This window comes from Moschus berezovskii, chromosome 8 (assembly GCF_049115385.1).
Source record: "Moschus berezovskii isolate FMDL1 chromosome 8, NW_MosBer_1.0, whole genome shotgun sequence".
Lineage (NCBI taxonomy): Eukaryota > Metazoa > Chordata > Mammalia > Artiodactyla > Moschidae > Moschus > Moschus berezovskii.
In genome coordinates, this window is record NC_142467.1 from 58,879,358 (window position 1) to 58,906,013 (window position 26,656).

The following is a 26,656-nucleotide window of genomic DNA, read 5'->3' on the forward strand; positions in this document are numbered from 1 at the left end:
GAAATATCAATAACCTCAGATATGCAGATGACACTACTCTTATGGCAGAAAGTGAAGAGGAACTAAAAGGCCTCTTGATGAAAGTGAAAGAGGAGAGTGAAAAGGTTGGCTTGAAGCTCAATGTTCAGAAAACAAAGATCATGGCATCTGGTCCCATCACTTCATGGGAAATGGAAAAACAGTGGAAACAGTGTCAGACTTTATTTTTGGGGGCTCCAAAATCACTGCGGATGCTGATTGCAGCCAGGAAATTAAAAGACGCTTACTCCTTGGAAGGAAAGTTATGACCAACCTAGATAGCATATTAAAAAGCAGAGACATTACTTTGCCAACCAAGGTCCGTCTAGTCAAGGCTATGGTTTTTCCCATGGTCATGTATGGATGTGAGAGTTGGACTGTGAAGAAAGCTGATAGCCGAAGAATTGATGCTTTTGAACTGTGGTGTTGGAGAAGACTCTTGAGAGTCCCTTGGACTGCAAGGAGAGCCAAGCAGTCCATTCGAAAGTAGATCAATCCTGGGTGTTCATTGGAAGGACTGATGCTAAAGCTGAAACTCCAATACTTTGGCCACCTCATGCGACGAGTTGACTCACTGGAAAAGACTCTGATGCTAGGAAAGGTTGGGGGTGGGAGGAGAAGGGGACGACAGAGAATGAGATGGCTGGATGGCATCACCGACTCAATGGACGTGAGTTTGAGTGAACCCCGGGAGTTGCTGATGGACAGGGAGGCCTGGCGTGCTGTGATTCATGGGGTCACGGAGAGTCGGACACGACTGAGCGACTGAACTGAACTGAACTGAACTGAACTAAGAGCTAAACTGGAGAAGGCAATGGCAACCCACTCCAGTACTCTTGCCTGGAAAATCCCATGGGCGGAGGAGCCTGGTAGGCTGCAGTGCATGGGGTCACGAAGAGTCGGACACAACTGAGCAACTTCACTTTCACTTTTCACTTTAATGCATTGGAGAAGGAAATGGCAACCCACTCCAAGAACACTCAAGTGTTCTTGCCTGGAGAATCCCAGGGACGGGGGAGCCTGGTGGGCTGCCGTCTATGGGGTTGCACAGAGTTGGACATGACTGAAGCGACTTAGCAGCAGCAGCAGCAGCTAAGAGCTAAGCAGGATTACCATATGACCCAGAAATCCACTCCTATGTATATACCCAGAGACCTGACAACACCTACCCAGATGAGCACATGTACACACATGTTCACGGCTGCATTATAGCCACAAGAAGGAAACAGCCCAAATATCCATCAATGAATGGATGGGTAAACAAACTGGCATATGCATACAATGGAATCTGTTACTCAGCCATAAAGAGAAATGAATCACTGACATGTTACAACGTGAATAAATCTTGAACTTATATGCTACAGGAAAGACACCACACACCAAAGGTCACATACTGTATGATTTGATTATATGAAATAGCCAGAATACATAAATTCACAGAGATAGAACACAAGAGTTGGGGGTTTTCAGCATTGAGGGGAGGAGGAAATGGAGAAAAACTTCTTCATGGGTAGGGAGTTTCCTTTTGAGGGGATGAAAATGTTTTGGAACTAAATAGAGTTGCTGATTACATAACAAGATGAGTGTTCTAAATGGCACTGAATTGTTCACTTTAACACGGTTAATTTTGTTATGTAAATTTTACCTCAATTAAAAATAAACCATATTCCAGGAGCTCTGAGGGCACTCAGGAACACCAAATGTTTCCCATGGCACTTATGCTTGATGTTGTTAATGTGTTGGAGAAGTCTTCTTTTGGAGGAAGTATGGTCAAACAGCTGGAGTACAGACAGCCTCAATTCAAACCACAGATCAACTACTTACGTCATAAACTTGGGTGAATTTCTAAACCTATGGATGCTGGTTTTCTCATCAGTAAAACTGGAATAAGGGTATCTACCTCGTAGGGTTGTTTTAGGGACTAAGTGAGATAACGCATGCAAAGCGTTCCTGTTGCTGCCGCTGCAAAGTCCCTTCAGTCGTGTCCGACTCTTAGCGACCCTGTGGACTGCAGCCCACCAGGCTCCTCTGCCCATGGGATTTTCCAGGCAAGAGTACTGGAGTGGGGTGCCATTGCCTTCTCCGGAACAATTCCTAGGACATGATAAATGCCCAGTAAATATCAGCTGCTATAATGGTGATGATGGTGTGCTGGAGTGAGTTCACTGCTTCCAACCCCTCCATTTTCAAAAGTTTTGATCATACTTGCTCTCTAATACATTTTATGCTACAGAGATGTTTCTGCCAGGAAAGGAGCTATTCTCCTCAGAGCAGACTGACTCCCCAGTGAAGAGATCTATAGGAATGAAATTCCAAATATGTTCTGGAGGACCCTTTCTGGTTTTTATCTCCATCAGCAGTGGAGAGCTCCCACGAAGTGAGCCCTACACAGAATCATTAGAGCGGTCCCTGTTCCCTTTGGCTGCATGGGTAATTTATTGCATTTATTGTTAGCTCTGTTTCTCGGTCATTTGCTACGTGGGATGACACTGCTCCCCTCCCAGGCCCAGTCTATTTCCTGTCCTCTGTGATGTGGAGACTTGAAGCTGTGGGAGACATCCCACACAGTTGGTTGGACAACCTCAGATGTCCACCCTGGTCCAGATGGGTCACTAGGCTCAAAAAACATCCTGTCCACACCGTAAGCATATCAAACCTGTGCCTCTGATCCATGCCTTAGGGCACACATTTGATTTTTTCAAATAATTATTTCAAAAATAATTAAAAGTGTTTAATATATAAAAGAATATGTCATGAAAAGGAAGCCTCTTCTGCTCCCTGCCCTTCAGCCTCTCAGTTTTTCTCCTCCAAGATCATCATGACTGTTTCCTGTATACCCTTTCAGAGACAGGTTGCTCATATATTTACTCCTCCTTCTATGACGCCCACGCATACTCTAGCACAAAGGATACCATACAAGAAGTTGGCATCTTGTTTTCTTTTTTGAATACCATAACATTTATTAAGGAAATTAAATCCTTATTTTTCCAAAAGACAAAAAAAAAAATCTTCCCAGAAATACAACAACAGGTCTGAATGGCTTCTCTGAGGAATCCTTGCAAATATTTAAGAAAGTGATACACTAATCACATCTTGTTTTCTTTTTAAAAATTAGCTATCAGGATAGTATTCATATTAGTTCATGGAACTCCATCTCATTTTTAATGGCTGCACTGTATTCCATCTAACAGGTATCCAAAGATTTATCCAGCCAGTTCACGACTGATTGATACTTAGGCTGTTTCCAGTATTTTCCTTTAACAAGCAGGCTACAATGAATGCCTTTCTAGAAGGAAATGAGAATTCAACTTCCTTCTGTTGAGGTGTGGCTTCCTCCTCTTCCGTTAGCACTTCGCTTATAGTTGCCTATACAGAGAGGACATGTTCATTACTTTGTCCTATGACCTATACTGACTGTCAGGACACCCTGAATGTCTTGTATGCAGCTTTTTTCAATAAATTACCAAAATACGTCAGAGCAATTTTTCCTCCCCAGTAATTGGTGTTTGAATCACTTAAATGGCAACACCAGCTGAAAAACGTATCTCCACGATTCAGGCAACCTCTTATGATCTCCTGCAGGTTTAGCGGAGGGAAATAAAAGGGGTCACTGAGAATGAAATGTATTTATTTGCACATTCATGAAAGGAAAACACTGCTCTTTGGCCATAGTCCCAAGCCGTGAACAGTAACCACCGTTAATAAGAAATAACTGGTTTTTTTTTTCCCCTTGAAAACCAGCCAATCGGCGACACCCTCACTTCAGTAACTATGCTTCTGCATGTGAGCAAATCCAGGCCGGCCCCAAGGCTCCAAAAGCCAGCCAATCAGTGACAGTGTCCATGCTCCTAGACGACAGCCAATCAGCAAGCGCCTCACTCCCAGGACCTTTCTGGAAAGCCAGCCAGTCAAAGGCCGCCTTGCTCCACGGATACAGTAACACAGCTGAAAAATCCTTACATCCTGAAATCCTTTCTCTTCTGAAAATCCAGCAGACCCCGCTCCCGGGCTTCCCAGACGCTTTCATAAAATCAGCTCCGGCTTTGCTGGGGGGACTTTGCCTTAAAAGTGCAGTTCCCACTTTCAAGCAAACAGGAAGTTCACCTTAAAAAAAAAAAAAATCATCAGACGTTAAATTCAACGTATGTTAGTTTGCAGTTTTGCAGCCCTTTAAACAGTTGGGCCCAGCTGTTTATAGTGAGAGTTTGAACCTGTGAATGACAGATGTACTCTCTCACAGCTGTGAGATTATCAATCTCTGATTCTTGCAGTGGTTTTTATTACTTTTTTCAACCTTCCAGAAATTTTTTTCTTGAGGTGTAAGAGACATGTAACACTAGGTTCAGGTGAACAACATAATATTTACTATCTATAAATATTGCAAAATGATCACAAGTCTAGTCAACAACTGTCACCATACAGTTAGAAAAATTTCTTTGTGATCAGGACTTTTCAGATTTACTCTTAGCAACTTTCAAATATGCGATAAAGTTTAGTCATCAGGCTTTACATCTCCATGACTTATTTACTTTATTGCTAGAAACTTGTACTTTTCGGCCCTTTTCACCCATTTCTCTTAATCCTTACTCCTTCACCTGTGGCAACCACCAGTCTGTGCTCTGTGTCTGTGAGCCTGGTTTTTTGTTGTTTTAAGTATGTGTCATAGGTTATTTTGTCTTTGTTTTATTTCAGTTAGCATAATGCCCTCAAGGCCCATCCATTTTGTTGCCAATGGCAAGATTTCATCCTTTTTATGACTGAATAGTGTTCCATTGGGTAATCTATGCTGCATCATCTTTATTCATCCATTGATGGACACACAGGTTGTTTCTATATCTTGCCTATTTTAAGTAATGCTGCAGTGAACACAGGGTGGCATACATCTCTTCGAATTAGTGTTTTCATTTTCTTCAAATAAATACCTTGGAGTGGAATTGCGGGATCATATGGCAGTTCTGTTTATTTTTTGAGGAAATTCCATACTGATTTCCATAATGGTTGCGCCAATTTACATTACCACAAACAGTGTATGAGGATTCCCTTTTCTCCACATTCTCGATAACATTTGTTGTTTCCTACAATAATAGTCATTCTGACAGGTGTGAGATGATACCTCATTGTGGTTTTGATTTGCATTTCCTGATGATTTAATGGTACTGAGTATCTTTTCATGATACCTATTGGAGATGTGTATATCATATTTAGAAAAAATCTATTCAGATCATCTACCCATTTTTTAAACGGGATTGTTTCAGGCTTTTTGCTATCTAGTTGTATGAGTTCCTTATATATTTTGAATATTAACACATCATCAGATATCTATTTTTGTGTATATGGTGGTGGTGATGGTTTAGTTGCTAAGTCATGTCTGACCATTTGCAACCCCTTGGACTGTAACCCACGAAGCTCCTCTGTCCATGGGATTTCCCAGGCAAGAATACTGGAGTAGTTGACAGTTTCCTTCTCCAGGGGACCTTCCCAGCCTAGGGGTCAAACTGGCATCTCTATATCTCCTGCATTGGCAGGAAGGTTCTTTACCACTAGCACCACCTGGGAAGCCCTCTTTTATGGCAGAGCCAAATGCGAAGAATTACAGCGCAGAAATTATTTTTGTTTTGTGCAATATTTTATCATGAGAAAAGCTTGTATATAAGGCAATTGCAAGTAGAATGCCTTCCAAATGAGACTTCAAAAACAGTAGCAATTTTTTGCAGACAGTCTTACTGAGTTGAATTAATCACACACACACACACCAAAGGGAACAGGAAATGTTTGGAGGTGATGGATAAATCTATTAATTGTGATGACTGTTCCCCAGCGAATGCATATGCCCACACATACTCATCAAATATATACATTAAATATATGTAGTTTTTGCATATATATTAAAAAGTTAATAATAATACAAACTAAAACCACAATGATCTGGGAGCAATCTAAGTGCCTACTGATAGATGAATGGATAAAGAAGATGTGGTACATATGTATATATAATGGATATGATTCAGGCATAAGAAAAGAATGAAATCTTGCCATTGGTGACCATATGGATGGACCTGGAGGGCATTATGCTACTTCAGATGGAGAAAAACAAATACTGTATGATTTCAATTATATGTAGAATTGGAATCTAAAAACAAAAGAAATGAACACACTTAACAAAACAGAGTCATAGACACAAAGAACAAAAGGTGGTTGCCAGAGGGGAGAGAGGTCAGAGAATGAGAGATATAGATGAGGGAGATTAAGAGATGTAAACTTCCAGTTACAAAATAAGAATCATGGATATGAAATGTACAGTGTGAGAAATATAATCAATAATAATGTAATATCTTTATATGGTGACAGATGGTAACTAGAGTTATTGCAGTGATCATTCTGTAACATATAGAAGTATCAAATCACTATGTTGTGTACCAAGAACTAACACAGTGTTGGAGGCCAACTGTACTTCAAAACCAATCAGTCTCAACATGCGCACACTACTATATATTAAACATAATCAACAAGGACCTATTGTATAGCACATGGAACTCTCCTCGATACTCTTATAATTACCTATATGGGAAAATAATCTGAAAAAGAATGAATATATGTATATGTATAAATGAACCACTATTTTCTACAATGGAAACTAACACAATATTGTAAATCATACACCTGAAACTAACACAGCATTGTAAATCAACTATACTCCAGTATAAAATAAAGGGAAGGACTTCCCTGGTGGTCCAGTTGTTAAGACCCCATGCTTCTACTGCAGGGGGCGTGAGTTCGATCACAGGTCAGGGAACTAAGATACCCACAAGCCACACAGCCAAAACATGAATTAATTTAATTTAAAAAAGTTTTAAAAATCCAAACTATCTTCCCTCTTAAAAAAAATAAATTACATGTGAGTGACAAGTAATTCCAAAATCATTGCTAATTTAGTAAACACATCATTTTTATCATGAAGTTGTGATTCACCAAAATACATATTTCTATTGACACAACACAACAATTTTATCTTCAATGCTGGATGTTTTAACTAAATTTATAATTGTGTTTACATTACAATGAGCATGATTTCTCCTTAGTGAAAGTTCAATGGCCAAGGACAAGTTAACTTGATTGTGACCACTAAGGAAATCACGTTAAAATATAAATAGGACTTCCCTGGTGGTCCAGTGGTTAAGAATCTGCCTGCCAATCCCACATGCTGCAGGGCAACCAAGTCTGCTTCCTGCAACAACTGAAGCCAGAGCACCTAGAGCCCATGCTCCACAAGAGAAGCTGATGCACCACAATGAAAGAGTAGCCCCTGCTTGCTGCAACTAGAGAAAGCCACAGGGCAGCAATGAAGGCCCAGGACAGCCAAAAATAAATATGTAAAATTTTATAAATGTAAATGAAACATACATAGACTGTCACTTTTGGGAATTTTATAAGAAATCCTGCAAAACAACGAGCTATTAAGAGCCAAATCACCAGGGAAGAGGTCTCTAATTTAGATGCAATTTATTTCAGATAAACAAAAATATGCTTTTAGAGACACTTATCTGGTGGTACAGGAGGTAAGAATCCGCCTACCAATGTAGGGGACATGGGTTTGATCTCTGGTCCAGGATTCCACATGCCGAGAGAAAACTAAAGTCACAACTACGGAGCTCACATGCTGCAACTGCTAAAGCCCATGCAGTTAGAGTCTGTGCTCTGCAATAAGAGAACCCACTACAATGAGAAGCCCGTGCATCACAACTAGAAAGTAGCACCCACTCCCTGCTGCTACAGAAAGCCCCACGCAGCAACAAAGATGGCACAGCCAAAAAAAAAAAAAACCTTTTAGAATAAGTATATCTCATGGAGGATTTTCTTTTATCTCAAAGTATATATGCATAAGAAAGTAGAAATGATTCAAATTTAACTGGGTATCCTGTTTATATTTCTTAAATCTGGAAACACTATTCCTCCAGCCTCTGTGGCTTCCTGTTTCTGATCATCCCTGTCTATAATGCCACCCTCCTCCTCTTCAGTGACCAAATCCTAACTGTCTTTCAAGGCCCATCTGAAAACTCTAGGGATAATAACAACGATCCCTTAGTGACAGCTAACTCAGTGCCAGGCACTGTTCAAAGAGCCTTACATGTATTAAATCATTTATTCCTCCCTGAGGTAACTACTCTTGGCAATCATAGTACATACCATAAGGTAGGTGTTATTTTTCCTATTTTATGGATGAAGCAATTAAGCAGAAAGAAATTAAGTGACTTGCCAGAAGTTACAATCGGTAAGTGGTACAGCTGGGAATCAAACAGTGGCTCTGGCCTGAACTCCTGGATATGCCCCAGGTCTCTCCGGCTCTGAGCTATGTGGCTGTCTTGGGGCTGTGAGCTGCTTTCCCATCTAATATCTGAACCACACCATCATGCAGCTTATTATACTGTCATACCCTTGTGAAGGAGCCTGAAATTACTAAACTTGCTCACATTTCCCCGCTTAAAAGGAATTCTGCAATAGCCAAGAGGTAGGAGCAACCCAGTGTACCTGGACAGATGAACAGATTAAAAAATATGTATGTATATATGTGTATATACACAACACACACACACAATGGAGTAATTTTCAACCTTTTAAAGAAGGACATTCTGACACATGCTACAATGTGGATGGAACTTGAGAACATATGCTAAGTGAAATAAGTCAGTTGCAAAAAGTCAAATGCCATATAATTCTTTATATATGAGGGAACAAGAGTAAACGAATTGGTAGAGACAGAAAGTAGTGGCTGCATGGGCTCAGGGCAAGAGGAAATGGGGAGCTGTTGTCTAATGGATATGCAGTTTCAGTTTTGCAAGATGAAAGAGCTGTAGAGATGAGTTGTAAAACATGAGTGTACTAACCATATTGAGCTGAACACTTAAAAATGATTAAGATGGTAAACTCTATGCTGTTTTTACCATAAATAATTTTTTTTTAAACAGAAAAAACAGAATTTTGCGTTTACCTTCTTAGTCGCTCCCCTCTCACCTGCTTTCTAGGAAGCTAGTTTTTGGCAGTATCATATCTGGGTTTTTGGAATGAGAGAGAGAGGAAAAGAGAACAACTGGAAAGCCAAACTCTGGTATCTGCATCAAAAAAGAGAAATTTACTGTAAGGAAAAGGAGAATGGATGTTAAGTTGAAGGAAGGGTGAGGCAGTCACCTGCTTTGGCTGGTTATATGCGATGGGGTGTTGGGGCAGATTTTTTTAGTTAGGAGTTTAGAATGAGCAGGGGAAAAAGATTTCCTGGTTAGCAGTAAAAGGAATGAGGAAAGGAGAATTTTTAAAGGTGCTCTGAGTTCTGATTTGAATTCTCTTTGATATTCCTCTAGAGACCTTGACAATTCTAATTGTTTTTGGTCACCAGACTGTTTCTCTGAATATAACTCTGGTGAAAGACCAACAACAACAACAATAATAATATGGGATTAAACTATGTAAAATGGACAGTATTTGGTTTCTAATCCATAAAAATGACAATTTTTGTATGATTCAACCTAGTAAGTGATGTTTATGGAGCAGCTGCCATGTTCAGGCATAGTTCCAAATGCTTTACATGTGACAATCTATTTTAAACCTCATGACAACCCTATGAAGTAGTTACCATTACTTTCCCAACTTCACAGTTGAGGAAACTGAGGCACAGAGATTAAGAAAACGTCCCAGTTAATAAATGGTTGATCTAGTATCTGAACCCACTGGGCTCCACAGCCAATGCTCTGAAACATGTGGGGCTTTGAGTTTTATATGCAAGGTACTGAGCTAGGTGGTATGGGAAATGCAAAGGTCAGTGAGAAAGTTGTGAGATCAGAAGGAAAGTGAGAAAGAGCTATAGGAAATGGAGATTAAGACATGGCCTCAGAGAATGAGAAGACAGCACGGAACAGCAGAAGCCTGGGCAGGGGATTCAGAAACATAACGGAAGGCAGCACAATGTGGGAAGGTGTGGTCTGAGGAAAGGAGAGTCATCGGTGGGTCAGACGATGCGCCTCCAGGCACGGGAGAGAAGACAGGGGTTGGATCTCTTGCTCAACATCTAGCCCACGTATAGAATTTTCCCGCGTGTGTTAGGTATCTACTGCAGCATAACAAATTTCTTTATAACATAGCAGTTTTAAACAAAAAATGTTTATTTCCTCACAGCTTCTGTGGGTCAGGAATTCAGGATTGACTTAGCTGAGTGATTCTGATTCAGGGTCTCTCATGAGACTTCATTCAATATACTACTGATCAAAGTGGTGCACTTGTTACAAGGGATGAACCTATACATTATAATCACCCAAAGTCCAGTTTACATCAGAGTTCACTCTTGTACATTACAAGGGTTTAGACAAAAGTACAATGAAGGACATATATCCATCACTGCTGCTGCTGCTGCTAAGTCACTTCAGTCATGTCCAACTCTGTGTGACCCCATAGATGGAAGTCCACCAGGCTCCCCTGTCCCTGGGATTCTCCAGGCAAGAACACTGGAGTGGGTTGCCATTTCCTTCTCCAATGTGTGAAAGTGAAAAGTGAAAGTGAAGTCGCTCAGTCGTGTCCGACCTCTAGCGACCCCATGGACTGCAGCCCACCAGGCTCCTCCATCCATGGGATTCTCCAGGCAAGAGTACTGGAGTGGCTTGCCATTGCCTTCTCCGATATCCATCACTACAGCATCATATAGAATAGTTTCACTACCCTATAATCTCTGTACTCCATCCATTCATCCCAGCCTCCCTGTTGTTTCCATTGTTTCCTGTTAATTCCTGGAAACCATCTTTTTTATTGTCTCCATACTTCTGTCTTTTCCAGAAAGTCATATGGTTGGAATATTATAATATGCAAAGATCCTCAACAAAATTCTAGCAAACAGAATCCAACAACATATTAAAAATATCATACATCATGGCCAAATGGGCTTTATCCCAGGGATGCAAGGATTCTTCAATATTTGCAAATCAGTCAATGTGATATACCACATTAACAAACTGAAAGATAAAAACCATATCTCTCAATAGATGCAGAGAAAGCCTTTGACAAAATTCAACACCCATTCATGATAAAAGCTTTCCAGAAAGCAAGTACAGAAAGAATATACCTCAACATAATAAAAGCCATATATGATAACCCCACAGCAAACATTATCCTTAATGGTGAAAAATTGAAAGCATTTCCCCTAAAGTCAGGAAGAAGACAAGGGTGCCCACTCTCACCACTACTATTCAACATAGTTTTGGAAGTTTTAGCCACAGCAATCAGAAAAGAAAAAGAAATAAAAGGAATATTATAATACATAGTCTTTTCAATAACACACATTCTAAGTTTCCTCCAGGTCTCATGAGTTGATAGCACATTTCTTTTTAGCCCTTATTGTAATTATTGTTTTCAGCCACTAAGTTTTGGGATAATCTGTTATGCAGCAATAGATACCTCAATATTCTTCCAGAGTATCCCATAACTAGCCTCAGGGTAAAAAAGATATTTATTTTTGTATTCATTCATTCACCCAACTTAAACCCAACAGAGTATATTTGGCTTCGGATATGGTTAGATCTAGACAGCTCAACTGATGTCAACAGGGCTTTGTGTCTGTTTTCTATTGGTTCTACATCCCTCACTGACAGCTCTAAACTTTCTTGGATTTTATTAGAAGAAAAGATTCATACAGAAGAAAAGTATTTCCTTTCTTCTGACCTGAGTCATCTGCTATAACAGTGAGTCATGTTTTTTATCTTAAGTCACAGAAAACTCTACCAGCAGTGGCTTAAATAAATATCCCACACAGATATTTATTATTTCCTTAGAAGAAGTCAGGAGTAGGAGGTCAAGAACTTGTCAAATATCAAAGACTTAAGTTCTTTCTGTCCTCCAATCTAGTGTCATGCTCGTTGCCTCACAGTTATAATATGGCTTCCCCAGCTCCAGGCATCACAATTGCCTTCATGACAGGAAGGAATGAAAAGGAGACTATATAGATGAACTCACAAACAAAAAAATTGGGGTGAGGGGTGCACTCACAATTCTTTTAATTAGACAACTTTAGTTCCAAAACAAGAGGATGGAAGGATGAGTATGGGTAACAATTTAAACCCAGGCATGGAGCGGGAGGAGTCTGAGGAGGGCAGAAGGTTAGATTCGAGAGTATTTCAGAGTTCTGCTAAGGAGGGGAGGAGGAAAAAAGAGGTATCATGGATCTATGATAATATAGTCAGCCATCAGTTTCCCAGGGGATTGCTTCAAGGACCCCCACAAATGCCAAAATCCACACCAGCTCAAGTCTCTTACATAAAATGACACAGTGTTTGCATATAACCTATATACAACCTCCTGTATATTTTAATCACCTCTAGATTATTTATAATCCCTAAAACAACCTAAATATTATGTGAACAGTTGCCGGGCACACAGCAAAACACAAGTTTTGCTTTTTAGGAACTTTTAGAAATAATTTTTTAATATTTTCTATCCAAGTTTGGTTGAATTTGTGCATGTGGAACCACGAACATGGAGGGCTCACTGTTTTTCATTTAATGCTCACAATAGCCACATGAGGTCAGTATTACTTAATTTCCACTCAATCCCCAAGTTTCAGAGAAGAAAATTAAGAATTGGGGAAGGGGGAGTCATTGGCTTGAGTCACTCACTCAAGAAGTGGATATTGGCAAGAACAGAATTCAAACCCAGGCCTTTCTGATTAGTCCCCATGTGGACTCCAGAGTCTCCAGAGTTAACAGACACATGCACTGGTTCCCTACAGAAAGGGTAACTCTGAGGTGGTGGTGGTGGCTTAGTTGCTAAGTTGTTTCTGACTCTTGCGATCCCATGGACTATAGCCTGCCAGGCTCCTCTGTCCATGGGATTCTCCAGGCAAGAATACTAGAGTGGGTTGCCATTTCCTTCTCCAGGGGATCTTCCCGATCCAGGGATTGAACCTGGGTCTTCTGCATTGCAGGAAGATTCTTTAAGGGCTGAGCTATAAGGTCACATGAAGTCACTTCCTGGACCTATCTGAAGGCAACTGACTAGCTGCTGACTAGCAGCCTGTTATCTGAAGTGTTTGGAGACGGGGTGGGAACCTCACTGAGAAACATCAGCAATCCTCAGGTTGAGTTGAGATTTCTAACTGAATAGGAAAAATAAAGCAAAACAAACAAAAAAACCTACACTAACAGTGAAGCCAAAGAACAAATACCCAGAACTTGTGTTAGCTGCACAGTCCGAGCTCAACAGGGAGGGTCTCACCAGCAGATGGAGCCGCAGCGGGGCCCTAAAGGAAAGGGCGAGCCGAGTCAGGGGAACTGCAAGACATGGGCGCACAGCCGCCTTGGCATGGCCCGTTTGGTATGTTCTCATTTCTGTAAACTATAAGGATCTTAACGAAAATTCACTGAGGATGTAGTCTAAACTGTTAACATGATTACCTCAGGGTGGAGGAAGAGAGGAGACCAATAGTTTACATATTTCTCTAGTTCATACTGCTGCAAAGATCGATCTTTTTTTTTTTTTTTTCCTAGAGGCAGAAAAAAATCCAATTATACTGAAAAAAAAAGAAAGCAGTGCTATCTAGGTAAAGAAATGATATCTAAAAAAATAAAGGTCAGAGCCAAGCTCAGCCCTAGAAGAAGCGATTCTGCTCTTCCTCCCCGGCCTCACCCCTAAAACTGAAAACCTGGTCCCAGAACCCCCACCCAGGGGACTGCATCACTGGTAGCAACCTGGGACCCCTTTCCCGTCTCTCTTCCACCAAACCAGTCTCCAGGTTCCGTTTCCCACCCACCCGCTCCGCCGCCCTCTGGGCCTACTCGGCCCGGAACTCAAATGAGAATGGGCGGCCCCTGGCCCGCGGGGCAGAATCTTCCGCGAAGCCGCGGAATCAGCCCCGCCGACCCAGCGCGCCGCCGCGTGACCTGCAGCACATGACCCGCGCGGGGCGGGGCTGCCGGCGCAGTCGCTGCAGCCGCCGCGGGAGGCATCTGTGTAAGTGGGGAGCGCGGTCCGCGGGGACCCTCTTCGCGGGCCGGGTCCGGGCGCTGCTGAGCCTCCGGCACCCCGGGGCCGGGATTCTCAGCGATCTGCTTGGACCTCCTCCCTGGGAGGGCGATGGGATTGCCATTGGGGTTGGGGGGAAACTTCGGTTTGTGGGGAAAACCCCATGAATCGCAGACCCGGCTACCTCAGCCTCGGGCCTTCCCACTCTGATTTGACCGCAGTGCTGAGGGAGGAGTAAACTCCCTAATTCCTGAGCGATTGCCTTTACTCGGTTTTCTTGGTGGAAACTGAGGAGTCACAAAGCAAGGCCGGCCGGTAGGAGCACCCCTCTCTGGTACTGAAAGAGAACACACCTCTCCAGTCCCCCACCTACTCTAGTGATCCAAGAGGATCCCATGACCTGTTTAGTGAGGAGTTATTCAAGGGTAGAACATAGCATCTAGCCAGTTTAGGGTCGTCAAGAAGGGGAACGGGGGCCTGGGTCGAGTTACAAGATATTAGCCAACATATTATGTTGAATACTAGGTGGTTTACAGGCATTTTCTCATTTAATATTCACCACCATGAAATCTCTCAGGTAGGTGCTGTTGTCCCCATTTTCACGTTAAGAGAAAACAGGCTCAAAGAACTTGGGTTCTTAACCAAGGTCCTGCAGTGATAAATAAGAGGAACCGAGATTAGAACCCAGGTCTGTCCCGCAGCAGCGCCTCCTGCTGGGTGGTGGAGGCACTAGGCCCAACTTTTTGACATTGCTGTGAACTCAAAGAGCCTTCCTTTTCCTGGCTCAGCCTAGAGAGAGGGGCTTACCCCTCCATCCCAGCCACCTCCACCTCTTTCTCCTTATGCCTTACCAATGATTCTTTCTGTCACCTGCCTCTGCAGGACACGATGAAGCTCATCATCCTGGACCACTATTCTCAGGCCAGTGAGTGGGCGGCCAAATACATCAGGAACCGCATCATCCAGTTTAACCCAGGGCCAGACAAGTACTTCACCCTGGGGCTCCCTACTGGTGCGTTGTGGGATGGGGAGAGTGGGCAAAGGCATTAGGGGCTCTGAAGGGTCCAGGTAGGTAGGCTACTTCAGCCCAGGAACTGTAAGCAGGGCTCTGCCTGAGGTACTGCCCCTATGAGTGAACAACTCCCCTGCGCCCTGGGCATACAAAACAGAGGACCTCGCTTCCTCTGGGGTTGGTTTTGTTGCTGCCTGCTCCTGAAGAATCCTGGAGTAGAAGGGATCTTGGTTAGGCATGAAAAACTTTTGATTTTTAGGCTATATTCTAAGTCAGCCCTGGGAGCCAAGTGTCCTTAACAGAATTAAGTTCTAATACCTTAAGACATACATTTTATGTAATGAATTAATTTCTCTTCTCTCACCTATAGTGCTAGTAACTAAGCACCATCTTTGGGAGAATTGAGAAGATAGTTACTCAAAGCAATTTCTGTAAGGCTTAATTAAACATAGAACCTAAGTGAAAAACAGTCCCAGTTTTTTTGGGAAAAAAATCAGAATGCTGCCTTTATCGTAGGATATTTTGACTCTAGCTCGTGAAGGCAAATGTTCTGATTATTTCTTTCAGAAGTGGGGTGGATTTGCCTCAGTGGCCCATATACTATTGGGTGAGTCTTCAAGCTTTTTTATATATAGCCAAATAATAAATAGTTTACACTTTACCGGCCATACAGTTTCCATTGCAACCACTTAACTCTGCCCTTGTAGCTCAAAAGCAGCCATAGACAATACATAAATGAATGCTACAAAAACAGGCAGTACGCTAGATAAGGCCTGTGGGCTGAAGTTTCCCCATCTCTGCTCAAGAGGTTTGTGGGAACAGTATATGCAGGTGCCTGTGAAACCACGAACATCTCAGACTAGAACGGGGCTGCACTAACATCCTGTTTTCTAACTGTACAGCCAGGCTAGGTTGGAGTCTGGGCTTCTGCTGAAACCCCTCCCCATTGCCCCGTCATTTGCAAGATAGATCCAGCCCCCTCAGAGTGGTATTCAGGGCTGTTGAAGACCTGGCCCCTTCCTTACTATCACACTTGAACCAGCATAGCATTTCTATGTGGGTTCTTTGGAATACTCCTTCTGTTAGATGAAGCGTCAGTCAGGGATTTGGGTGGAAGCTACCAAAACCTACGCTGGCTAATTTAAGAAGAAAAGGAATTTATTGCCTAGATATTGGTGAGCTCACAACAGGATCAAACCAGTCAATCCTAAAGGAAATCAACCCTGAATAGTCATTGAAAGGAGTGATGCTAAAGCTGAAGCTCCAGTACTTTGGCCACCTGATTCGAAGAGCTGACTCACTGGAAAAGACCCTTATGCTGGGAAAGATTGAAGGCAAAAGGAGAAGAGGGTGTCAGATGATGAGATGGTTAGATAGCATCACTGACTCAATGGACATGAATTTGAGCAAACTCCAGTAGATAGTAGAGAACAGAGGAGGCTGGTGTGCTACAGTCCATGGGGTTGCAAACAGCCAGACACAACTTAGTGCCTGATCAACAACACACAGGATTGATGGGAAGGCTAGAAGTTTGGAAAATGGACATGACGAAGTTCAGGGGCAGGACAGGGAAGCTGTGTAGCTCAGGCATAGCTAAGACCATGTCACAGGGACAAGCTGGTTATTTTTTGTGAATGGGGCTGCTGCTGCCATTCATTCAGCTGATATTTTTCAAATACCTGATGTATGTCAAACTGTTCCCAATGCCAGAGATACAGCAATGAATAAAAAAAACACAAATTCCTGCCTTCCGAAAGCTTAAATTATAGTGGGAGAGACAGATCATAAACAAGTGAATTAGCAAATACAGAGTAAATTGGATGGTGATAAGAGGGAAGGAGAAAATGAAGCAGGGAAAGTGATAGGGAATGTTCAGGAAGGGGTGGGAGTTACAGTGTTGGATATGGGAGCAGGGAAAGTCTCTGAATAAAGGCCCTAAGGTGGTGAGTTAGCTGTGCAGATACTGGTAGGATAGCATTGTTGGCAAAGGGAACAAACCCCATGTGCAAAGGCCCTGAGGTGAAACTGCTTGAAGCAGGATTCCTTGAAGGCAGGCGGGAGGCAGCCAGGGGCCAGGTTATATAGAGCCTTTGTTAGGACTGGTTATTATTCAGAGCCATTAGTGAGTTATGAAAAGAATGACCTGGTTTGGGTGGGGCTTTTTTCTTTCCATCTTTTTATTTTTAGCAGTTTCACATATTTGGAGAAGCTGAAAGAATAGGTACCGTTTACCTGGATTCACCAGTTGTTAACATTTTGCCATATTTACTTTCATCTCTTGTGGCTCATGTTCTGTCTACACACACACACAGATTCTCTCTCCTACACACACACACACACTCTGATTCTCTCCTTCTACACACACACACTGATTCTCTCTCTCCTTCTACACACACACACACACACACACACACTGATTCTCTCCTTCTACACACACACACTGATTCTCTCTCTCTCCTTCTACACACACACACACACACGATTCTCTCCTTCTACACACACACACACTCACAGACACACTCTGTCTCCTTATAAGCCACTTGAAAGGTCCAGAGATCTCATGTTGTCTACACACACACACACACAAACTCTGATTCTCTCTCTCCTTCTACACACACACACACTCTGATTCTCTCTCTCTCTGTCTACACACACACACACACACACTGATTCTCTACACACTGATTCTCTCTCCTTCTACACACACACACACACACACACACACTGATTCTCTCTCTCTCCTTCTACATACACACACACACACAAACTCTGGTTCTCTCTCTCTCCTTATAAGCCACTTGAAAGGTCCAGAGATCCTCTAAGTCTTTTACCTCTTAAGTCCACACAGACACACACACACTCTCTCTCTCACACACACACACACACACACACACACACACTCTCTCTCTCCCCCCTTATAAGCCACTTGAAGGGTCCAGAGATTCTCTAAGTCCTTTAGCACATAACTCCTCAGAATAAGGACATTCTCTTATATAACAATACTATTATCATACTTAAGAAAATTAAAAATCATTTCACAATATCATCTAACACAGAAACTATATTAATTTTCCCTCTAATTTTCCACATGTATTATTTGTAGTTTTTAAAAAATTAATCCAATGTCGAGACAGGCTTCATGCATATCTAGTTTCTTAATCTACAGCAGTCCTCTTGCCTCTTTATGGGTTTATGACTGACTTTTTAATGAGACTGCACTCAAGAGTTTGCTGCTCCAAGGGGAAGTCTCCCCAAACCCACAGGCTAGCCTGTACCACAGCTGACATTACGTGGTATACTGTGTCCCCTCCCCTAAACAGTGAGCTCCTCCAGGGTGGCTGCCGAGTCTGTCACTTCTCTGCATGCCCATAATGTACCTCTCATGTACTGGTTGCTCGGGGAATATCGTGTTGGAAATTAAGTCTGACTTTCACTCAGGTGCTACTCACAGTCATTTCAATCATCAGTGTTTAAAGTGCTAGGGATTCAGCAGTGAACAAGACAGACATAGCCCTGCCCTCCTGGAGCTTCCAGTCTAGGGGGAAAATAGGTTATTAAGTTCAGTTCAGTTCAGTCGCTCAGTCGTGTCCGACTCTCCGCGACCCCATGAATCACAGCACGCCAGGCCTCCCTGTCCATCACCAACTCCCGGAGTACACTCAAACTCATGTCCACAGAGTCGGTGATGCCATCCAGCCATCTCATTCTCCGTCGTCCCCTTCTCCTCCCGCCCCCAACCTTTCCCAGCATCAGAGTCTTTTCCAGTGAGTCAACTTGTCGCATGAGGTGGCCAAAGTATTGCAGTTTCAGCTTTAGCATCAGTCCCTCCAATGAACATCCAGGATTGATCTCCTTTAGAATGGACTGGTTGGATCTCCTTGCAGTATAAGGGACTCTCAAGAGTCTTCTCCAACACCACAGTTCAAAAGCATCGATTCTTCGGCGATCAGCTTTCTTCACAGTCCAACTCTCACATCCATACATGACCACGGGAAAAACCATTGCCTTGACTAGACGGACCTTGGTTGGCAAAGTAATGTCTCTGCTTTTTAATATACTATCCAGCAACTTAATGGATAGCAGTTCGGATTGAGCATTGGGTAGGACTTCAGATCTGACAGGTATTCCTAGTGAAGCATCCCTGATTCATTCCTGGTTGCCCTCTGGGCTTCCAAGAGTGGGAGGCTGAAGGGGGTTCATTGCTGTGGCCTCTCTTGCAGGGAGCACCCCACTTGGCTGCTACAAGAAACTGATTGAATACTATAAGAATGGAGACCTGTCCTTCAAATATGTGAAGACTTTCAACATGGATGAGTATGTGGGTGAGTCTTTGTCTTTCACAGTCTTACCTGATTCCAGGGAAGGCATACTCCTCGCCTCACAGAATCAGCTAGGAGAGGATTGGGGACATCTTGGAACCAGTGACATTTGGTGGTAGGCTCAATTGATGATACCATATCCTCCAGGCCATGACATGAAGCTAATGAAGCTGACTTTTTGGGCTCTAAGCATTAAGTGATATAACAGATGTGGAAGCTTCTTGTACAGAGCAGACACTTGATAAACTTTAGCATATTGCCTCCTCTATCTCCTCCCCAACTCCATGCCATTTCTTTCTGGAACAAATGGCTGCAAATGGGATCTGGGGTCCCATGGCTGGGGCGTGTCCCCCAGTGTCTGTGTCTGGACTTTCTACTGTTCATCTTCCAGCCCCCTTCATGCCAAGTATACCAGGAGGGGAGTTGAGACTGGTGTCCTTCCCACTGATGAAAAGTGGCACCTTGGACTCCTGTCACCCTGTGTACCACCTACCATCATCTTGTAATGGTTTCACTTGAAAGATTCTTTTTTTTAATTGCGGTAAACTACACATAACATGGGCTTCCCTGGTGGCTCAGAGGTTAAAGCGTCTGCCTCCAATGCGGGAGACCCGGGTTCGATCCCTGGGTCGGGAAGATCCCCTGGAGAAGGAAACGGTAACCCACTCCAGTATTCTTGCCTGGAGAATCCCATGGACAGAGAAGCCTGGTAGGCTACAGTCCACGGGGTCGCAAAGAGTCGGACACGACTGAGCGATGGAACGGAACGGAACACATAACATAAAACTTACCATCTTAACTGTCTTTCTGTGTAAAGTTCGGCATTAAGTACTTTCACACTGTTGTGCAAGCAATTTCCAGAACTCTCATCTTGCAAAACTAAACCTCTAGCTATTAAACATCAACTACCCATTTCCTCACTCCCCCAACCCCTGCTGCTGCTAAGTCACTTCAGTCGTGTCTGACTCTGTGCGACCCCATAGATGGCAGCCCACCAGGCTCCCCCGTCCCTGGGATTCTCCAGGCAAGAACACTGGAGTGGGTTGCCATTTCATCCTCCAATGCATGAAAGTGAAAAGTGAAGTCCTCAGTCGTGTCCAACTCTTAGCGACCCCATAGACTGTAGCCTACCAGGCTCCTTCATCCATGGGATTCTCCAGGCAAGAATACTGGAGTGGATTGCCATTTCCTTCTCCATACCCAGCCCCTGAAACATGCATTTTAAACATTCTTCTTGACTGAAAAATATCCTTTTTGGGAAGCCCTGAAGTTAATTCTTGCCAGCCACCTGCTGTTCAAGTTGGGGTTCAGACTGAGCAGGGTGTAACTGGGAATGAATGGTGGAGTAGGAGGCATAGGGTAAGGGGTATGCTTCCTTACTTCCCTAGATGGACCCAGTCCTTACCCCCCAGGAGGCCAGTCCACCTCCAGAGACCCAGAATGACCCTGGCTTGCAGCCTCTGGCCATTCCCCTATGAAAGAAGATCAGAGTGAGGATCTAGTCCCATGGTCACAAGCAGACAAGGATACCAGCTCAGCCTATCCTGAGTGGCTGGGGGTGGGAGGTCTGGGGCCCCAGCCTCCCTGATAGGCTCTTCCCTGAAAGTGTCTCTGGGGGTCAGGAGGTATACTGGCATCTTTGGGAGGCGGACTCTGGCTCAGCCTGACATGATTGAGTGCAGCCATGGCCCCACAGGCCTTCCTCGAGACCACCCAGAGAGCTACCACTCCTTCATGTGGAACAATTTCTTCAAGCACATTGACATCCACCCAGAAAACACTCACATCCTGGATGGGAATGCAGCTGACCTGCAGGCTGAGTGTGATGCCTTTGAAGAGAAGATCAAGGCTGCAGGCGGGATTGAGCTGTTTGTTGGAGGTGAGCTCAACACTACAGCAGGTGTCCAGGGTGGCTGGAACACGTGAGAAGGAGGACAAGACCCATGCCTGTCTCCCAGACAGCTTCCTCTCTGTGCCAGTGACAGGGGTCATCTGTTAGCCTGAGGTGGCAGGGAAGGCACAGACTGGGAGCCCCTGCTGCCCAGAAACTGTGATCTGGGGCATCTCCTCTTCTTCGATGTCTTATCTAAAGTGAGGTATTTGGATTTGGACTCAGATTCTCTCCGTTCCCTAGACAGAGTTTTATGGATCAGTCACAGGAACTGGCTGATCAGTTAAACTTTAAAAATCAGACTCATGTAGTTCCAAAAGATTCTACCATCAACCCCTGCACACTATAAATAGCGATTGAATCCCAGAGAAGTTTTGTGACTTGCCCTGGGTCAGCCAGCCAGAGCAGCAGAGAAAGGGTGGGGACCTAGGGTGTCCCTACCCTGAGTCGCCCTCTTACACTTCCGTCTGTCATGGCCTCTGGAGTCACCCACAGCGGGTGGAGGTGGGAGGCTGAAGTTGAAGTTTTTTACTGCTCCAGATTTAACCCTTCTTTACTTCAAAGTGGGGAGGAAGAGGCTAGGAATGCTCATGTTTTGAGATATTATAAACCTGGCAGCCCCTTCCTAGGCCCTGTGTGCTTTATTCAGTGTGACTCTGTCCAAGCAGCAGGACCCATGACTAGTGGCAGACGAGAGAAAAATTACACTTGGATGATCTGGCGGGGGCAGAAACTTTGTGAAGTGCTCCGTCCTTAGCTTTCTGAGGGGGTTAGCAAGTTAACAATGTGTGTGTATGCCTCAGCTAGAAACAAGGGGGGACGGTCAGATGCTTAAAGTGTATCTTAGCTGAATGAGGTAAGAGACATGGTTTTCAAGGATTTTTTTCAGACCCTAAGTGGGGAAGGAGAGATTGTCCATTCTTGAAGTCTTGGATCCCTGGCACCAACAGGGCTGCCCCATCTCTCTTGAGTAGGCATCGGCCCTGACGGACACATTGCCTTCAACGAGCCGGGCTCCAGCCTGGTGTCTAGGACCCGTGTGAAGACGCTGGCCATGGACACCATCCTGGCCAATGCTAGGTTCTTCGATGGAGATCTTGCCAAGGTGCCCACTATGGCCCTGACGGTGGGCGTGGGCACTGTCATGGATGCTAGAGAGGTAAGGGTGAAAGGGATCCACAGGCCTTTCACTGGGGGGGCTAGACTTGTCTTTTTGCTGCTAATTTTAACTATACAAGTACCACCTGAACTCACTTTCATTAAAAATGAAGACATTATAAATAAGGCTAAAGTCCCAACTGAGACCCTTCACTGTTCTCCTTCTTCTCTGGAAGTAACCATTCTCAGTGTGAGGTGAACCCTTTCGGCAGTGACTGCCCAGGAAGACACAGGCTCCTAGTCTCTGCTTACCCAGCACCACTAATGTCAGAATATGAATTTGTACCTGCCCAGGTACTGTGGGGGCCCTCTGGTTCCCTGCAGAAGGGAGCTCCCCCTGCAACTGCAAGATGCTTCTGCTTATAGCCCTGTGTGCAGAGATTCATAAATGTGGAGAAGTGTGATGGAAACTGTATCTTGACCTGAATTTAGTGAGTCCATAGAAATCATTCGAATTTTTTGTGGTTCCAGTTTCCTTACTTTCATTAGAAGCATTTTTTCTTCATTTCTGATATATTCAGTGAGAAGCAGCTACAGAAATTTTAGCTTCAACTTTCCTTGCCCAGGTCTGTAAACAAACACGTAAATCAGTGAGAAAGATTCCCTGTCTAAAATGAACTTTTGTGAAATGAGCAATGGCAGCAGATTTCTGCTGGGTAACCTTGAATCAGTACCTAGGGAGGTCATTTTGCTGGTTTTGGTAAATACTATGGTTTGAGGGCTCTTCCTGCAGTGTGCATAAAGAACCTGGGGATGGAAATCTGGAAATTCTTTTTAAAAATGAATTCTGGCATCCTGAAAAAAGAGTCACATTTCTCTTTGTGCCTGTTTTTTCATCTTTCAAGCAAGGAACAGTAGGTCCTGCTCACAACTCCATGGTACTAGTGAATTACAATGAAAGGGTATATGGAGAGCTATTTATAATCACTTTCCAACACTTTCACATCTTGATATTTTAAGCATCGAGGGGAGTCTGTGCCCGTTTTACTTAGACAAAAAGCATTATTCTAAGTCACATGAGCAGGTCTAATACTCTGAATTGAAAATTGACCAGATTAAGGAGCAGCCTTATTTGGATTCAACCTTAGCAGCCACACAGATAGCTCTCACCATTGCTTCCAAGGCCTCCTTGTAGGCAGTGCCAATTGTGACCCCTCTTTTTCAGTTTGTCACCGAAAACTCACCCAGAATAGAAGCCCTGGGACCTAGTGTCAGAACAGTTGGGATAAGGTGTGGGCCTCGGTGTGCATGGCACATCTGTTCACAGGGCACTTTCACAGACATCATCAGAGGTGCTAGAAGGCACAATTACGTGGTGGTCAAGAGCACGGACTCTAGGTCAGAAATGACCTGGGGCAGGCTACTTAAACCACCGTCACAGAACCTACTTCCTTACCCTAGAATGTAGGGATAATGATGCTCCCCACTTCAGGCTACTTGTGTGATAAAGCACATAGAGCGTGGACTACAGTGTGCCCCATGCTAATGACTTACAATGACATATAAAAACAGTAGTCCTTACGATCATTTTGGGTGGCCAGACTAGAATTCAGGTGTCTAGACTTCCAGTTTTGCTGCTCCTTCTCCTCCATCAAAGGCTTGTTTCTTATCCCCAGGTGATGATCCTCATCACAGGTGCTCACAAGGCGTTTGCTCTGTACAAGGCCATCGAGGAGGGGGTGAACCACATGTGGACCGTGTCTGCCTTCCAGCAGCATCCCCGCACGGTGTTTGTGTGTGACGAGGATGCTACCCTGGAGTTGAAAGTGAAGACCGTCAAGTATTTCAAAGGTGAGGGTGAGGTGGGTCAGAGAGTAGGTAGCCAACTTCAGATGTGCCAGGAGTGAAGAGTGGATCTAGCTTGCATGCTCTGACTACTGTAATTCACAACTGTAATTTAAAAAAAGAAATCAAACCCTCTTTTCAGAATAGTTTTTTCTTCCATCCATGACTGTAAGGGTCCATTTTTGGAGACCTACTTGCTCTGAGGAGGAGAAAAGAATGAAATTAAAGTTGGAGTTCTGGGGCAATTTGGTAAACTCCTTGCAGTGATACTGAGCCTCAGGTTTTTTTTTATCTTTTCAGATCTCATGCAGGCCTTTTCCTTCTAGTCAAGGCACTGAACTGTCATGAAGCTCTTTTTTCTTCTACTTAAAGAGGACACTCACTGCTTCAAACATGAAAATCCTCATTTACTGAGCAGGCGAATAGGAATTTGTTCTTTGGTGAACAAATGGCCAACTTATAATGGCTAACTGTCCTAGAGGCTGAATTTATAAAAGTCCCATGGATTCTAGCATTCAATAGGAATAACAGATTTTTTTCCTATTCTTAAGATGTTTATCATTTGGGCCCACAGAAAAATGATGATGAGTACCAGTTCTAGGACAAAATTTGACAGCTCCTGGATGTTACTGTGGATAATGGAACTCTGCCTCTACCTGCATTAACAACTTTTGTTTTCAATTTTTTGTAGGTTTAATGCTTGTTCATAACAAATTGGTGGACCCCTTGTACAGTATCAAAGAAAAAGAAATAGAGAAAAGCCAGTCTTCTAAGAAACCATACAGTGATTAGCCTGTGCTAATCCTGGTATCAAGTACCTCATTGGGACAGGCGGATCTTTCTGGAAATTGTCTTTAGGATGACAAAATTGTATTTCTTTAACCTAATATGGTTACTCCAGATAAGTGGGAGAACTGTTCTTGGCTATGCAGTGTGAAGTTTGGTCATGGAGTTGAGCTACTTGTTTGTAACTTACTCTTAATCAGAAAAAAAAAATCACTCCATAATTTTGATGTCTGCCCCACTGACTAGGGGTTTTTAGCTTTTTGTTCTGTCTCTGACACTGTTCACATGTATACTACATTCCTGTCATTAAGTTCTAACATTATGTGCACTGATTCTCAATTGGGGAGGGAGTTAAGGGCTTATATATATTGGATAGAACTTCTCTGGAGAGTCCTAAAAGTCCCTCTTGAACAGACCTGCCCCTTATTTGAGAATCGCTATTTTAGATTAAGGAATAAACACTCTGTGTCTAAAATCAGTATGAGGAAGCAGTCCCTTTGGTCAATAACACAGGCCATCGGAAGGAAACTATCCCTTACTTTCTCTTCCCCATTTTTTTTTTCCCGCTCAGTTGGCCCTTCCTTGAACTCAGGACTCTGAGAGAGAATTTGGGTGGGTGGGGCTAGAGAGAAGGCTTTCTCTGATAAACTCAGAGCCTCAAGGGACCCAGCCACATCAAACTCCCCTCCCACAGGGACCTTCCAGCACTGGAAGGCGGAAACACTTTTCCCACGGGAGTCCTGTGTTTTGTTCCAAAGTCTCACTGTGGAACCTGTCATACACATGGAGGAGGTCCACAGGGGCAACAGACACTGTCAGGTTCAAAGCTGTATTCAACCAAGGTTATGGGGCCAGGGCAAGCAGCTCAGTTGAGTTTAGAAACACACAAGTGACATGTTCTACACCCCTAAGAGCTGAGTGCCAAAAACATGCCAGCTTCTTCTGAAGTTGCCTAATATCCTTTCCCCACATAAAATACCCTCTCCTTCTAGCCCTCATGGGCTCCTGTGGCATGCCCAGAACATGAGGAAACACAGTGCTTTGCCCCTTTCTCCTGCGTTCCTTGTTCACAAAGTGAGTCTACTGCTCTGCTTTCCTCTTACTTCTATGCCTTGACGGTTTGGATGCTGCCTCCTCCTCCCTGTTTTTGTGCCAGTTGGAAGCTGCTGCTACCTCTTTTCTGGGAAAGATCTTTCAGAGCCTGGCTCAGGCCTCTCTTTAAGCGCTGTATTTGGTACCAGTGTTTTACCTTTAGCTTTTATATGTGATTGTGCTGCCATTCTGTTTTAAGCTGATGGATCAATGGTCTTGTTTACAATGTAATATTTTCTATTAAATCCAGTATTTTCAAGTAAAATGTGTCATTTGTGGACTTCCTCCCCCAGAGGTCAGAAGCTGGCCTGGGTTGATATTTCTATGTTTTGAGAACAGCTAGTGAGTAAAGCATCACACTCACTCCTCATAGCAGCTGAGCAGGAAGTCACAGTCACAGCAACTGTTGATCTCTTCTTCGAACACCAGAGAGGAAAATAACCAAAATATTTCACAAAAATGAAGTGCCTGTGTGAAAAAATGGTAGGAATGAACAGATGAGTGATAAGCAATAAAAGGTCAGATTGTGGCTCTGCTTGACATCCAAATGAATATATGGCTGTTAAATAGAATAAGGCAGACTTGTGACTAGGAGGGATGTAT

General features: G+C 43.6%; 1 protein-coding gene across 1 annotated transcript; it reads left to right on the plus strand.

Moving 5' to 3' along the window:
- The first annotated feature begins 13,897 nt into the window (after window positions 1–13,897).
- GNPDA1 (glucosamine-6-phosphate deaminase 1) lies at window positions 13,898–26,318 on the plus strand. Its single transcript, XM_055430558.2, has 7 exons — window positions 13,898–13,998; window positions 14,893–15,022; window positions 19,243–19,344; window positions 21,038–21,220; window positions 22,207–22,391; window positions 24,007–24,181; window positions 24,867–26,318. The coding sequence occupies exons 2-7, from the start codon at window positions 14,899–14,901 to the stop codon at window positions 24,965–24,967; spliced, it is 870 nt and encodes a 289-aa protein (XP_055286533.1). The 5' UTR covers window positions 13,898–13,998; window positions 14,893–14,898; the 3' UTR covers window positions 24,968–26,318.
- The last annotated feature ends 338 nt before the right edge of the window (window positions 26,319–26,656 follow it).